Here is a 16,131-nt window from a genome sequence, read left to right as displayed (position 1 = left end):
TTTCACAACAAGCAAAAGATACATGGGTTGTATTCTTTTTCCCTTAAATTCATGGATGGATCTAATCCTATGCAGAATATACCAAGAAGAACTTAGTAATCACCCATAAACTCTTTGACTGGCAAAAGCTAGTCTCTTTCAATGTCAACTAATGAAAGATTGTTTAAAAAATATCAAAGGGAGACTCACCCAAGCATGTTACTCCGCTGACACCTAGAGTGAAGCCAGGAGGACACTCACACTGGAAACTACCCTCATTGTTGATGCATCGACCATTCTTACAAGGCCCAGAAGCACATTCATCCAGATCTTAGAACGAATTCTTTATTTAGTACATAATATTATATACCTGGTCACTGAGCAGTTATCATAGTTTATTTTTTGTGAAATATCAAATAGAGGTCATCCAAAGGCACCAGACTAAGTAATCTCTTTTGAAAGCATGCTTTTTGAAAATAAAAGTTTCATTTTCTTCTCCACCTATTTCCTACTGTCCAGAGACAAAATATAACCTACCAATGCATGTCTTGCCATTAGGAGCCAGAGTATATCCTGGTTGACACACACACTTGAATGAACCATCCATATTGACACAGGAACCATGTTCACACATTCCTGTTTCACTGCATTCATCTACGTCAGTACAGAAACTTCCATCTGTGGCATGTGTGTAGCCATCATTGCATAAGCATCGGTAACCCCCTTCAAGGTTTTCACACTGACCAAACAAGCAGATGAGTCGGTTCTCTTCACATTCATCAATATCTGGTAAAGAGTTCAAGATATTATGGGCTAAACTGGATATCAATGGAAAAAGAATGACGTATGTTAAACTGTAACATTTCACTTCAAATTAACAAATGTTGTCTGCTTATTCATCTTTTAGACATAGTAACCATAACAATATGATGAAAGGCAATGAAAAGTTTTACCAATGCAAGCAAAGCCGGAAGGGGAAAGGGTGAAACCAGGATTGCAGACGCACTTGAAAGATCCATCCATGTTGGTGCAAACTCCGTTGGCACACATCCCCGTCTCACTGCACTCATCATGGTCTGGGTGATACAAAATATCATCATGGTTATCTAAAAGAACAATAATACTAATGTGGTTGAAAATCAAACTATTTCCCTGCATTTTAAGCAAGAAGATGAAATAGGTAGAAATCACCTCACACCACATATTGTCCTCATACATTTCATTTCCAACACATCCATCCTCCTTTACACAACCCTATCCATAGCTCATGCCTCCCTACCATAAAACATTGTTGGGACTACTATTCCTTCAAACATATCCATGTATGTATATATTTATTTATATTTATTTTGGTTTGTCGCTGTCTCCTGCATTAGCGAGGTAGCGCAAGGAAACAGACGAAAGAATGGCCTAACCCACCCACATACACATGTATATACATACATGTCCACACATGCAAATATACATACTATACATCTCAACGTATACATATATATACACACACAGACATATACATATATACACATGTACATAATTCATACTGTCTGCCTTTATTCATTTCCATCGCCACCCCGCCACACATGAAATAACAACCCCTTCCCACCCATTTTTGCTCTCCAAGAAAATGTTCTCATCTTCCACACATTTTTCAACACTCTCGGAACTTTTGCCCTACCCCACCCTATGACTCACTTCCGCTTCCATGGTTCCATCCGCTGCCAAAATCCACTCCCAGATATCTAAAACACTTCACTTCCTCCAGTTTTTCTCCATTCAAACTTACCTCCCAATTTACTTGTCCCTCAACCCTACTGTACCTAATAACCTTGCTCTTGATCACATTTACTCTCAACTTTCTTCTTTCACACACTTTACCAAGCTCAGTCACTGGCTTCTGCAGTTTCTCACCCGAATCAGCCACCAGTGCTGTATCATCAGTGAACAACAACTGACTCACTTCCCAAGCTCTCTCATCCACAACAGACTGCATAAGTGCCCCTCCCTCCAGAACTCTTGCATTCACCTCCCTAACAACCCCATCCATAAACAAATTAAATAACCAAGGAGACATCACGCACCCCTGCCGCAAACTGACGTTCACTGAGAACCAATCACTTTCCTCTCTTCCTCCTCGCACACATGCCTTACATCCTCGATAAAAACATTTCACTGCTTCTAACAATTTGCCTCCCACACCATATATTCATAATACCTTCCACAGAGCATCTCTATCAACTCTATCATATGCCTTCTCCAGATCCATAAATGCTACATACAAATCATTTGCTTTTCTAAGTATTTCTCACATACATTCTTCAAAGCAAACACCTGATCCACACATCCTCTATCACTTCTGAAACCACACTGCTCTTCCCCAATCTGATGCTCTACACATGCCTTCACCCTCTCAATCAATACCCTCCCATATAATTTCCCAGGTATACTCAACAAACTTATACCTCTATAATTTGAGCACTCACCTTTAATCCCCTCTGCCTTTGTACAATGGCACTATGCATGCATTCTGCCAATCCTCAGGCACCTCACCATGAGTCATACACACATTAAATATCCTTAGCAACCAGTCAACAACACAGTCACCCCCTTTCTTAATAAATTCCACTGCAATACCATCCAAACCCGCTACCTTGCCAGCTTTCTCTGTTTACCAAATCATTCTCCCTAACCCTCTCACTTTGCACACCACCTCAAACAAAAGACCCTATATCTGCCACTCTATCATCTAACACATTCAACAAACTTTCAAAATACTCACTCCATTTCGTTCTCACATCACCACTACTTATTATCACCTCCCTATTAGCCCCCTTCACTGAAGTTCCCATTTGTTCTCTTGTCTTATGCACTTCGTTTACCTCCTTCCAAAACATCTTTTTACTCTCCCTAAAATCTAACGATACTCTCCCACCCCAACTCTCATTTGCCCTCTTTTTCACCTCTTGCACCTTTCTCTTGATCTCCTGCCCCTTTCTTTTATACATCTCCCAGTCATTTGCACTATTTCCCTGCAAAAATCATCCAAATGCCTCTCTCTTCTCTTTCACTAATAATCTTACTTCATCCACCACTCACTACCCTTTCTAATCTGTCCATCTCCCACGCTTCTCATGCCACAAGCATCTTTTGCGCAAGCCATCACTACTTCAATAAATAAATCTCATTCCTCTCCTACTCCCCTTATGTCCTTTGCTCTCACCTTTTTCCATTCTGCACTCAGTCTCTCCTGGTACTCCCTCGCACAAGTCTCCTTCCTAAGCTCACTTACCCTCACCACTCTTTCACCCCAACATTCTCTCTTCTTTTCTGAAAACCTCTACAAATCTTCACCTTTGCCTCCACAAGATAATGATCAGACATCCCTCCAGTTGCACCTCTCAGCACATTAACATCCAAAAGTCTCTTTCACACACCTATCAATTAATACATAATCCAATAACGCTCTCTGGCCATCTCTCCTACTTACATACGTATACTTAAGTATATCTCTCTTTTTAAATCAGGGATTCCCAATAACCAGTCCTTTTTCAGCACACAAATCTATAAGCTCTTCACCATTTCCATTTACAACACTGAACACCCCATGTACACCAATTATTCCCTCAACTGCCACATTACTCACCATTGCATTCAAATCACCCATCACTATAACCCGGTCTCGTTCATCAAAACTACTAACACACTCACTCAGCTGCTCCCTAAACACTTGTCTCTCATGATCTTTCTTCTCATGCCCAGGTGCATAGCCACCAATAATCACCAATCTCTCTCCATCCACTTTCAGTTTTACCTATATCAGTCTAGAGTTTGCTTTCTTACACTCTATATCATACTCCCACCACTCCTGTTTCAGGAGTACTGCTACTCCTTCCTTTGCTCTTGTCCTCTCACCAACCCCTGACTTTACTCCTAAAACATTCCCAAACCACTCTTCCCCTTTACCCTTGAGCTTCGTTTCACTCAGAGCCAAAACCTCCAGGTTCCATTCCTCAAACACTACCTATCTCTCCTTTTTTCTCATCTCAGTTACATCCACACATGTTTAGACACCCCAATCTGAGCGTTCGAGGAGGATGAACACTCCCTGAGTGACTCCTTCTGTTTCCCCTTTTAGAGAGTTAAAATACAAGGAGGGGAGGATTTCTAGCCCCCCACTCCTGTCCCCTTTAGTCGCCTTTATATTTTTTTTTTTTTTTTTTTTTTTTATACTTTGTCGCTGTCTCCCGCGTTTGCGAGGTAGCGCAAGGAAACAGACGAAAGAAATGGCCCAACCCCCCCCCATACACATGTACATACACACGTCCACACACGCAAATATACATACCTACACAGCTTTCCATGGTTTACCCCAGACGCTTCACATGCCTTGATTCACTCCACTGACAGCACGTCAACCCCTGTATACCACATCGCTCCAACTCACTCTATTCCTTGTCCTCCTTACACCCTCCTGCATGTTCAGGCCCCGATCACACAAAATCTTTTTCACTCCATCTTTCCACCTCCAATTTGGTCTCCCTCTTCTCCTCGTTCCCTCCACCTCCGACACATATATCCTCTTGGTCAATCTTTCCTCACTCATTCTCTCCATGTGCCCAAACCATTTCAAAACACCCTCTTCTGCTCTCTCAACCACGCTCTTTTTATTTCCACACATCTCTCTTACCCTTACGTTACTTATATACAAGCAAAAAATTTTTTACCTTTCCTTTAAAAGACATTCTTTTTTCCACTCATGATCATGATTTTCCAGTTAATCCTACAGTTATATATTACACAGACACTTTGAAACTTTAACAATACACTTCTCTATGACTTCAAGATATCTATCACTTCCTTCAAGAAAAGTGTGTTAAATACAAGGAACATTCACGTTCATTTTATCCCTTTCTTCATGTTTCAACGAACTGGATAACTAAAGAAATCTTACATTCACTGATCTCAATAAAAGTTTTCTCTTTCTTCCCATCCAATAAAAAATGCTGAGGTGCATACCTCTTGGTTGTATTCCATGTAGAAATACCAAGCTGCCCCTTTCATCCTCACTATTATTTGGGTGATCAACAAATTTCTTTATTAACTCAAAGATCTCTTTAAGTTTTTATAATCTTGGTATAGATACACTCTTTCTATTACAATTCAGCCAACAACTTAAATAATAGGTATTACTGAGGCTAAAAAACAACATACCTATACAAGAAAGACCATCTGATGAGACATCAAATCCAACAGGGCAGCGACAGGTGAAGCTGCCAATGGTATTGTAACACTGACCACCACGACATGCCCCTTTACGACACTCATCCACATCTGCCATGGAAAACCTCATCAAAAACATTTATAAATAAGCACTGATAGAAACTTAAAAGTAATGGTTCAACACAACATTTTTTTAATTTTTACAAATAATGCCTAAGTAATATTCACAAAGGTTTCACAAACAGTATAAGCAATCTGAAAGAACATGTAGATCTATATATTCAGAGCTAATATAAATCATCATGCATATAAGATCTTACTGCATAAATTTCTTTAAGTACCGTTAAATTCACAATCACTGCTCTTCATTCATTACTCATCAATTACAGAAGCAGTACTGAATTAAAATTTAGAAAATTTGAGATAATTATTCAATGAAGCAGAAAAAAGTAATGGACCATTACCTTTACATTTATCAGTAACACTAGTGTGGGTGAAGCCATCATAGCACTCACAAGTATAGCCATCACTAGTGTCAATGCATCTGCCGCCTTCCCCACAAAGGCCTGGATTAAGGGTGCATTCATCCATGGAATGAATCTGATGCCCTGCCTGTTCACATATCCTTTGATATTGTTCTGATGGAAAAATTCTTATGAAAATTAGCATGTAAGAAATTTCTGTACATAAATTTCTAAAACTAAAATTAATAGGAAGTGCTTACTACTGTCTTGACTGCTTCCATGTTTATGATTAGTCTGTCAGCTTTGAGCATGTGAAGAGCATATTTTTGGGTAAGAATTCTTACTTGCCCTTCACTCATGTAGTTTTCCAGTAAAATTACCTAAACCATGTAGTTGATATCTGCAATGTTGGCAACCACAAGATAAAACAAAATCAGTTCCACATAAACATGCAAAAATTTCTAACACTTCAAGTTATCTGGTATGGGAGTCAAGATTCTTTCTGTCAATTTGTATCACTTATAATCCTCTAACTATGCCCTGATGTTCCTTTCAATCAATAAGATGATCTCCACTTGCCAAATATCTATTCTGTTCATTTCTTTCCGTCATCTTGCACAGACTTCATAATTTCTAAATTCTTGGAAGTACAATACTCATTTTTGTTCTCATATGGAGTTCCAGAAATGTTATTCTATAACAGAGACCTACTATCTTCCTAAATCAAATTCAAAATTCATACTCAGTTTTTCAGGAAATAATTACATCCCTAACACAGTAAGTCTATTCCAGTCAATAATAAGTCTGACATATGACATCATAAACTGGGTGTATCATGTATGCTGCAGACATGTCATCCTTTCCATCAACTCAGAATTGAAAGTCATCCTATCTATATCTCTGCTGCCTGTTCCCTTTGGGAACTCCTCAAGGGGATGGCCACAGAAGAAGAGTCTCCATAACTGTTGAACACTAGTGCCACTTCTCAGGCCTTTAGAGCCTCACCCTTAACAGGCCACTGACAGAAGGCAACTCTAGTGCAGTGTTTTCAGAGACTCCTAACTAATGTTCCTAACAAATACTTTTCCCTATTGTGTCTACCTAATAATCCTGCCTAATGTTACAACCTACTACTTCTATTCTACCTAAAGCTCCTGTCTAACATTTCTACATAATACTTCTATCTATTGCTCCAACCATTTTGCCAAGAGGGAAGGCTAGCACAAAGAATCACCTACCGGAAAATCTAGAGTTGCATAGAATGAGTTGTGTGAGTTAAGTGTTATCAAGTGTTATTTGTAACAAGAAATTGTTTGTGGACAGAATAACAGCAGTCCACATGTGGGTGAGGCAGCAAGAAAAGACAGCTACCTGGGTCAAAGGAGTGCAACTTGACAACCACTAAAGTGCTGGCTCACTATGCAGCCATCATTAACCCTTCCACTACCCAGGTGGGTAGTACCGGTAATATACCTTCCTAGTTGGCAGCTACCTACTTACTCATTTGTAAGCAATGATTACTTACTCATTAGTAAGTAATGATTCATATGTATTGCAGTACATGGACACTAACTCTAAATCTTGACATTGTGTGTATGGTCAATCAAATTGAATGACTAATGCTTAGTATAACACTGAAACACACATCTCCAAACATTAACAGTTCACACAGTACTTGTGTATTTCTAAAGCATCTTTGAAGAAAAAGATGTGTCACAAATCAGTGTGAGAGAAACGAAAGAACAAAATAACACCTGAAGACTGTCTTGTGCTATAGCTGAACTTCCAGAGCCAAAACAAAAATACATAGCACATAAAAGATGATCCAATACAGACATCATGAAAAAGAGTTAAGGAAACTTTAGCTAGACCAAAATATTCTTTCAGATTCATCCTTGTCCCTTATTAGTATGCCACATGATCAACAGATGAAACTAAAGAGACAGAGGAGGACTCCTTATGTGTATCATTACCAAAAGTAGATACAAGCTAAAACTTCTGTCTTTCAAAGAAAGAAATGAATTTAAAACCCATAACAAACTATAAGACACTATTCAAATGAATATGAAAAAGCATTGATTAAAAATTTTGGGATTTCTACAAATTTCTGAACCACCTCAAGGTTGGCTAATATTTCCTCATACTAATCTATACAGTTTACTATATGCTTCTAATTCTGATTCTTATATGTAATGATTATATAAGTATTCAAAAGTTCAGTTAGTATTGGTATCTATTCACTGCTGTACAATACCAAACAAAAATGTATGTACATGAAATGCTGTCACTGTAAACTCTCTACACCCTAGTTTTCTTGCTCATAAACTCACCTTCTCCAACCATTGGACATCGAACACAGTCACCCCGCCTCTCCCCCCATGCCTTGCCCATGTTCTTGACACAACAGCAGGCCTGCTGAGTGAGTGAAATGGGAAGTGGCTTCCTGCAACGACCCCTGCCATTGATTTCCGTGTAACAGAATCCTTGACGAGCATCTTAAAAGACATAAAGTATGATGTACTTTCATATTTGTAACAGACGTTTGTCAAGAAATCCAAATGTATAAGGACAATGACTAAATAAGAAATCTAGAATACAACTGTAACTCTAGTACCTATGCAGCTCTTGCGGTCCTGGCTGGGAATGAAGCCAGTGTTACAGGTACAGTAGAAGCTGCCATCAGTGTTGACACAAAGGCCATTGAGACATACATTAGCATCAGTGCACTCATCACGGTCCTCACAGGCATTGGTGTCTGGGTTCCTGGTCTGTCCCTCTGGACACTCACATGTGAAGGATCCAATACTGTTGACACATAGACCACCTTCACACAGCCCAGGGATGGCCTCGCACTCATCAATATCTTAAAAAAGGGGGGTTATTCAAGTGAATCTATAGTTAAATTTCCACATTCAAATGTCTTCCAGAACACTGTAATTTTGTACTAAAATAATGATGTACATAGAGAAAAGTTTAGAAATCATAAATTCTGCACACATTTGTATATTCATAAACGAACTGGAAATACAGGTGCAGATGCACAACAGAGGTGACATACCAACACACCGTCCACTATGGATGTTCTTGAGGAAACCTGTCTCACAGTCAAGTCTATCTGGACACTGTTCACAGGGGTGTCCCCAGGCCCTGCCAATGGTGGCACAACACAGCTGCTTGGTGCATACAACACCTGGCAACTGACCCTGACACATGTCATGCTGCACCTTTGTGAAGCATGGGCCTGTTCTGTAGTCTGGAAATACATCAACACTGCATCAGTTGGGAAATTCTTGATGGTGTTAGCTTTGAAAGCCATGTGCCCGGCGACAGCCCTCTTGTAGGATGGGCCACTCAGAACTTAACATAAATATTTTCATACTGATAACTTTTCAGAAGGGAAAAAAAGGGGTTAGCAATTACACACAATGTACAGAACATTTCATCATTATCAGTTTCAATAATCTTGAGTTGAAATTGAAAAATTTTATCTGGTCAGGAAAAATATCCAATGACAATACAGTTCTAACCCTCTATCATTTCTCAGTGAAAATCTTATAACAGAGAATCAAAATATGAAGAAGATAACATACCAGCCTCACATCGCTTGCCTGTGAAACCATAGACACAAGCACAACGGTCTGGCCCAACACATCGTCCACCATTCAGGCATGGCTCTCGACAAACACCTGTTGTATGAATAGTAGCTAGTATTTCTTGTAGGTAGTTTTTTAAACCCTTTAGGCATTTCATTAAACATAGAACTATACAGTAACAAACACGATAAGTTTGATTAGAAATGAAAGCAGTAAGCTGGTATAAGAAAAAGACAAAGGAAGCAAGAATGGTTTATATAACTTCAGAATTAGTTGACTATTCTTTTGAAACTGCAGAAAAATGGAGTATACAATTTACTGGCAAATATTCTCAAAGTTAATATTCACAGGCAATAACAGAGACAGTGCCATATGGAGACACTTAAAAACCTAGGGAAAGGTCTTGAATATTTTTTTGTTAGGACTCAAAACAGAATAGCAACAAATATCACAGCTGAAAGCAGTGTATCAATAGAAATAACCATGAATGTGAAACAGATAAATGCAAATTCTTTAACATATATATATATATATATATATCTTTTCTTTTCTTTCAAACTATTCGCCATTTCCCGCGTTAGCGAGGTAGCGTTAAGAACAGAGGACTGGGCCTTGGAGGGAATATCCTCACCTGGCCCCCTTCTCTGTTCCTTCTTTTGGAAAATTAAAAAAAAAAAAAAAACGAGAGGGGAAGATTTCCAGCCCCCCGCTCCCTCCCCTTTTAGTCGCCTTCTACGACACGCAGGGAATACGTGGGAAGTATTCTTTCCCCCCTATCCCTATATATATCCCCTATATATATATATATATATATATATATATATTATCCCTGGGGATAGGGGAGAAAGAATACTTCCCACGTATTCCCTGCGTGTCGTAGAAGGCGACTAAAAGGGGAGGGAGCGGGGGGCTGGAAATCCTCCCCTCTTGTTTTTTTTTAATTTTCCAAAAGAAGGAACAGAGGGGGCCAGATGAGGATATTCCACAAGGGCCCAGTCATCTGTTCTTAACACTACCTCACTAACGCAGGAAATGGCGAGTGGTTTGAAAGAAAGAAAGAAAGAAAGAAATATATATATATATATATATATATTTTTTTTTTCATACTATTCGCCATTTCCCGCGATAGCGAGGTAGCGTTAAGAACAGAGGACTGGGCCTTTGAGGGAATACCCTCACCTGGCCACCTTCTATGTTCCTTCTTTTGGAAAATTAAAAAAAAACGAGAGGGGGAGGATATCTTTCTTCTTTCTTTCTTTCAAACTATTCGCCATTTCCCGCATTAGCAAGGTAGCTTTAAGAACAGAGGACTGGGCCTCTGAGGGAATATCCTCACCTGGCCCCCTTCTCTGTTCCTTCTTTATATATATATATATACATATATATATATATCATCCCTGGGGATGGGAGAGAAAGAATACTTCCCATGTATTCCCTGTGTGTCGTAGAAGGCGACTTAAAGGGAAGGGAGCGGGGGGCTGGAAATCCTCCCCTCTCCCTCTATATACATAAACTATATAAAGGGATTACATACGTTCAGCACAGTGCTCCCCAGTGAAGCCTTGTCGACACACACACCGGCTGCCTTGACAGGTACCCCCATTCAAACATGTTGTTTGACACCCTATGTCAGAAAATAACACGTTTGATACTATTATCTATAAATCATAAAAGTTTGATTTCAAAGTCTGTCAATGTTTGACATCCTATATCTATAAATTATGTAAGTTTGTTAACCTATCTCTGTAAATGGTACAAAGCTGACACCCTTTGTCAATAAATCATATTTCTGAAACCCTATCTTTTTATAGTATGTCAGATTACCATGTATAATCCCAGGACTCCTTATACAGGATTCCTGCTGCTAAAAGGGTGTGCTATAATAATCAGCAGAGAAGTGATTGACTTCTTGGGAGTGAGAATTTCTTCTATGAGACTATTCTTCTCATCCACTGATGATACCTCACCAAAGGTGACTCTTCAATCACAGTGTAACCTTATGCAACAAACAATCACTCATACCTATTTCTGTATATGCTTCACATCCTGTGTCTTTAATATATCTTTGATACGTATGTCTGTAAACGATATAAGGCAGACTCCAAGAGTCTGTAAATCATATAAGCTTGACATCCTATTTCTGTAAAATTATGTCTGACACCCTACAACAGTATATCATGCCTATAAATCATAAGTTTAACACCTTATGTTCATAAATTATGTTTGGCACCCTTCTATAAGTCAGCATACGATCTTTGACATCTGAATGTTGCCTGCATATGTTTGACACTTTGTAAATCATATGTTTGATAACCTATGTCTGCAAATTATAAAAGCCTGTTGAACACCATCCATAAATGTTTGACACCCTACCTATGTAAAAAATGTATGACACTTTTTTAAGTCATTTTTTCATACCTTATCTGTTTATCATATTTTACACCTTATGGATATCCTTGCGCTACCTCGCAAACGCGGGAGACAGCGACAAAGTATAAAAAAAAAAAAAAAAATGGATATCAAGTCTATGTGTGATACCCTGTGACTCTAAATATAATGTTCAAAACCCTATATCTGTAGATGATAAGTGTTTGTATGATACCTTGTATTTGTATATGATACAAAGTTGACATTCTGTACCTTCAAATGATATGCCTGTAAAGTGTTTGACACTGACTAAATGATATTTACTGTTCTATGTCTAAATGATATAAGTGTAACACCCCAAGTCTATAAATGATATGTTTCATATACTTGATCTGTAATTCATGTATGTTACCATGTGTCTGTAAATGATTCATGTTTGAAAACATTTTTTATCTACCATAATCGTTGTTTCCCATGTCAGTGAGGTAGCGCCAGGAACAGGCAAAGAATGGCCCATTCACTCATATACACATATATATACATAAACGCCCCTTCACGCACACATACATACATATACATATCGACATATACACATATGCATACGCATACAAAGATATATACATACATACACATGCATATACATATTATACATATTCATACTTGCTTGCCTTCTTCCATTCCTGTCGCTATCCCACCCCACAGGAAACGGCAGTACTAACCCCTGCTTCAACGAGGTAGCGCCAGGAAAAAAACAAAAAAGGCCACATTTGTTCACACTGTCTCTAGCTGCCAAGTGTAATGCACCGAAACCACAGCTCCCTATCCAGGCCCTACAGACCTTTCCATGGTTTACCCCAGACGTTTCAAATGCCCTGGTTCAGTCCACTGACAGCATGTCGACCCCAGTATACCACATCGTTCCAATTCACTCTATTCCTTACACTCATCTTACTCTCCTGTTTGTTCAAGCCCCGATCGCTCAAAATCTTTTTCACTCCATCCTTCCACCTTAAATTTGGTCTCCCGCTTCTCCTTGTTCCTTTCACCTCTGACAAATATATCCTCTTTGTCAATGTTTCCTCACTCATTCTCTTCATTTGTTTAAACCATTTCAACACACCCTCCTCTGCTCTCTCAACCACATACTTTTCATTTCCACACATCTCTCTTACCATTTCATTACTTTTTCGATCAAACCATCTCACTCCACATGTTGTCCTCAAACATTTCATTTCCAACACATCACCCCCCTCTGTACAACCCTTCGCAACCACAAAACATTGCTGGAACTATTATTCCTTCAACCTTACCCATTTTTGCTCTCTGAGATAACGTTTTCTCCTTCCACATTCTTCATCGCTCCCAGAACCTTCACTCCCTTCACCACCCTGTGACTCACGTCTTAAGTCCACTCTCAGACATCTGAAACACTTCACTTCCTCCAATTTTTCTCCATTCAAACTTACCTCCCAATCACCTTGTCCCTCAACTCTACTGAGCCTAATAACCTTTCCCAAACTCAGTCACCAACTTCTGCAATTTCTCATTTGAATCAGCCTCTAGAGCTGTATCATCGGCGAACAACAAATGACCCACTTCCCAAGCATCCTAATCCACAACAGTCTGCATACTTGCCCCTCTCTCCAAAACTCGTATTTACCTCCCTAACCACCCCATCCATTAACAAATCAAACAACCATGGGAATATCACACACCCCTGCCGCAAACGGGCATTCACTGGGAACAAATCACTCTCCTCTCTTCCTACTCGTTCACATGCCTTACATCCTTGATAAAAACTTTTCACTGCTTCTTGCAACTTACCTCCCACACCACATACTCTTAAGGCCTTCCACAAAACATCTCTATCAAGCTTATTATATGCCTTCTCCAGATCCATAAATGCTACATACAAATCCATCTGTTTTTCTATTTCTCACATACATTCTTCAAAGCAAACACCTGATCCACACAACCTCTGCCACTTTTGAATCTACATGTTCATATATAATAGATATTAGACCCTGTATAGCTGTAAAAGTTTCATTAAGACAATTATTTCTTGAACAGAACAGGTGATGGATGTCACTAAAACATATTCATTGTTCTGAGGAAAAGCCTTAACATCCGCCATTACAGTGGTTAGTAAAATACCACAGAAAACACACAGCACATATACATGGATCAACTATATATTAATTCATCAGGGTACACAGTCTCAAAGTCAGGCTACTGCCAATCATAGTAGTTTTGGAAGCCTAGAAGACCATCCTGAGTTTCATGAGGGCTGAGGAACTGATAATAAAAACTTTCTTTTTTGAATCATGAAATTCTCTCTCTCTCTCTCTCTCTCTCTCTCTCTCTCTCTCTCTCTCTCTCTCTCTCTCTCTCTCTCTCTCTCTCTCATCAGGGAAGCATTGCTTGTCTGAGTATCAGCAGTCAATTGGAAAAATACGAGAATACTTAAATATAAACTAAGGTCATCATTATGGTCATCTAGCTCATTAAGAATAAGTGATTAAAGTCTGAAAGAAGTGAGACAAATTTGGTATCATCTACTTAAAAATGACATGAAATCAAAATACACTCACCAATGAATCCACCTCCTCCATTGAAACCGTCTCCTCCATTGATTCCACTTCCATCAGGAATGACCCCTGGACTCCCATTGAAGCCATCTCCATTGAATAATCTGCCCCCATTGCTAATATCTCTGCCATTGTCAACTCCTCCGTTGATACCATCAACACCATTTCTACCAACTCCATTTCTACCGACGCCATTTCTGCCAACTCCATTTCTGCTGACTCCTCCATTTCTACCAACTCCGCCACATACTGATGATATTGCGCCTCCAAGGCACATGCACAAGTTTGGCCGTACACATCGACCTCCTAAACCACAGTCACGGACACATATGGCTGTGAAAAGAGAACAGCATTAATAAAATTTCCACGTCTTACCCTAAACATACCTATAATCCACATTCAAGGTCTTACGTGGTTCGCAATATACAATTCTCAATATCTATGATTGTGTCTTTTGCAAGCTATAGAATTACAAGAATTTACTGAATGCAGCAGTTTATATATATATATATATATATATATATATATATATATATATATATATATATTATTTTTTTTTTTTTTCAAACTATTCGCCATTTCCCGCGTTAGCGAGGTAGCGTTAAGAACAGAGGACTGGGCCTTTGAGGGAACATCCTAACCTGGCCCCCTTCTCTGTTCCTTCTTTTGGAAAAAAAAAAAAAAAGAGAGGGGAGGATTTCCAGCCACCCGCTCCCTCCCCTTTTAGTCGCCTTCTACGACACGCAGGGAACACGTGGGAAGTATTCTTTCTCCCCTAACCCCAGGGATATATATATATATATATATATATATATATATATATATATATATATATATATATATATATATATATATATATATATAAAACTCTATTATGGTTAGCTAAACCATTGCTACTGGACAGGCACTGAGTACTGTTCACATCAGTCACAACACTTGATATCCAAAATCACACACATAAACATGTCGAAAAGTGGTAGCTAATTCCTGAAGTGCAAAGGACAAATGGTTTACCATTTAGCCTTACCTCATGCGAAGCTGTTTCACCTCAAAATATGATTCAGAAACTAAGGAAAGGTCAGTCATATGGAAACCTCATATTTCTTTAGAATGAGAGCCCGAAGAAATGTCAATATATTAATGTTACGGATAATCGAAAAAGCCTTTCTCATTAAATGAGTCGGTTTTGTTTACTAATGTATTCACTCTCAAAGACATGGCAGAAGCGAGAATGAGTAACTGAAATGTCAAGGAAGAATTTTCTCATTAAGCAGTGGTCAAAGAATTCTTTACAAACCGCTTACAACTGGTGCGCGGTGGTGTGGCTGATTCTTTTCCTGGGTCTAAAATAATCAGGTTATCAAGGATTAGAAAATAAAAAATTTCTAAATGATCCAGTAGAGAAGACTGCATCGTGCAAACATGTAACGAAAAAACGTGAAATGAAATACAGCAAATACGTACAAGCAAATACGGCACTGCTGGGTTAAGCTTGTGGGAAACGTGAAACAAATACGAGGGAATCCTTTTCCTAAGGCCGGAATAAGATTGTTGGGGTAAGGGAATACATCCATATTCTTCATCCGAGAATACAAATATTTCTAAAACTGGACTCAGTCTCGTTTGTCGGGACAATTGCACATTGCTTGTGTAATACAGTGTTTAGTCACTCTGGTAACTAATGAAGTTACAAATGAAAAATTACATGATTGCTTAAAGTATCATAACGAAGGACTAGAGCTACAAAAAAAAAAAAAAGCCGCCCTCACAACTTGTACTTTCAGTCTCAATATTCATTCTCACACCTAATATTCATAAATGTGGTTGACTCGTGGGAGACCCTCAGATGTGGGACGCCTTGAGCACAAGCCCCGATTGCCACAATCGCATTCCATATACAATGTACTGGTGTGCAGAATGCAT

The 16,131-nt window shown here is 39.0% G+C and overlaps 1 protein-coding gene across 1 annotated transcript in view; it reads right to left on the bottom strand.

Annotated features, from left to right (window-relative positions):
• LOC139746792 (fibrillin-1-like) overlaps nucleotides 1–16,131 on the bottom strand; it is a 172,569-nt gene that overhangs the window by 85,705 nt on the left and 70,733 nt on the right. The window contains exons 3-13 of the mRNA XM_071658344.1: nucleotides 14,212–14,541; nucleotides 10,788–10,877; nucleotides 9,251–9,346; nucleotides 8,719–8,913; nucleotides 8,275–8,523; nucleotides 7,991–8,155; nucleotides 5,661–5,834; nucleotides 5,188–5,307; nucleotides 933–1,055; nucleotides 517–765; nucleotides 190–309 (exon numbers count right to left, since the gene is read on the bottom strand). Coding sequence (XP_071514445.1) covers nucleotides 190–309; nucleotides 517–765; nucleotides 933–1,055; nucleotides 5,188–5,307; nucleotides 5,661–5,834; nucleotides 7,991–8,155; nucleotides 8,275–8,523; nucleotides 8,719–8,913; nucleotides 9,251–9,346; nucleotides 10,788–10,877; nucleotides 14,212–14,541 — 1,911 coding nt within the window. The remainder of the gene's footprint in view (nucleotides 1–189; nucleotides 310–516; nucleotides 766–932; nucleotides 1,056–5,187; nucleotides 5,308–5,660; nucleotides 5,835–7,990; nucleotides 8,156–8,274; nucleotides 8,524–8,718; nucleotides 8,914–9,250; nucleotides 9,347–10,787; nucleotides 10,878–14,211; nucleotides 14,542–16,131) is intronic.

The sequence above is a fragment of the Panulirus ornatus genome, chromosome 66 (assembly GCF_036320965.1).
Source record: "Panulirus ornatus isolate Po-2019 chromosome 66, ASM3632096v1, whole genome shotgun sequence".
NCBI classification, from domain to species: Eukaryota; Metazoa; Arthropoda; class Malacostraca; order Decapoda; family Palinuridae; genus Panulirus; species Panulirus ornatus.
This window is presented reverse-complemented; position numbering and strand designations above follow the sequence as displayed.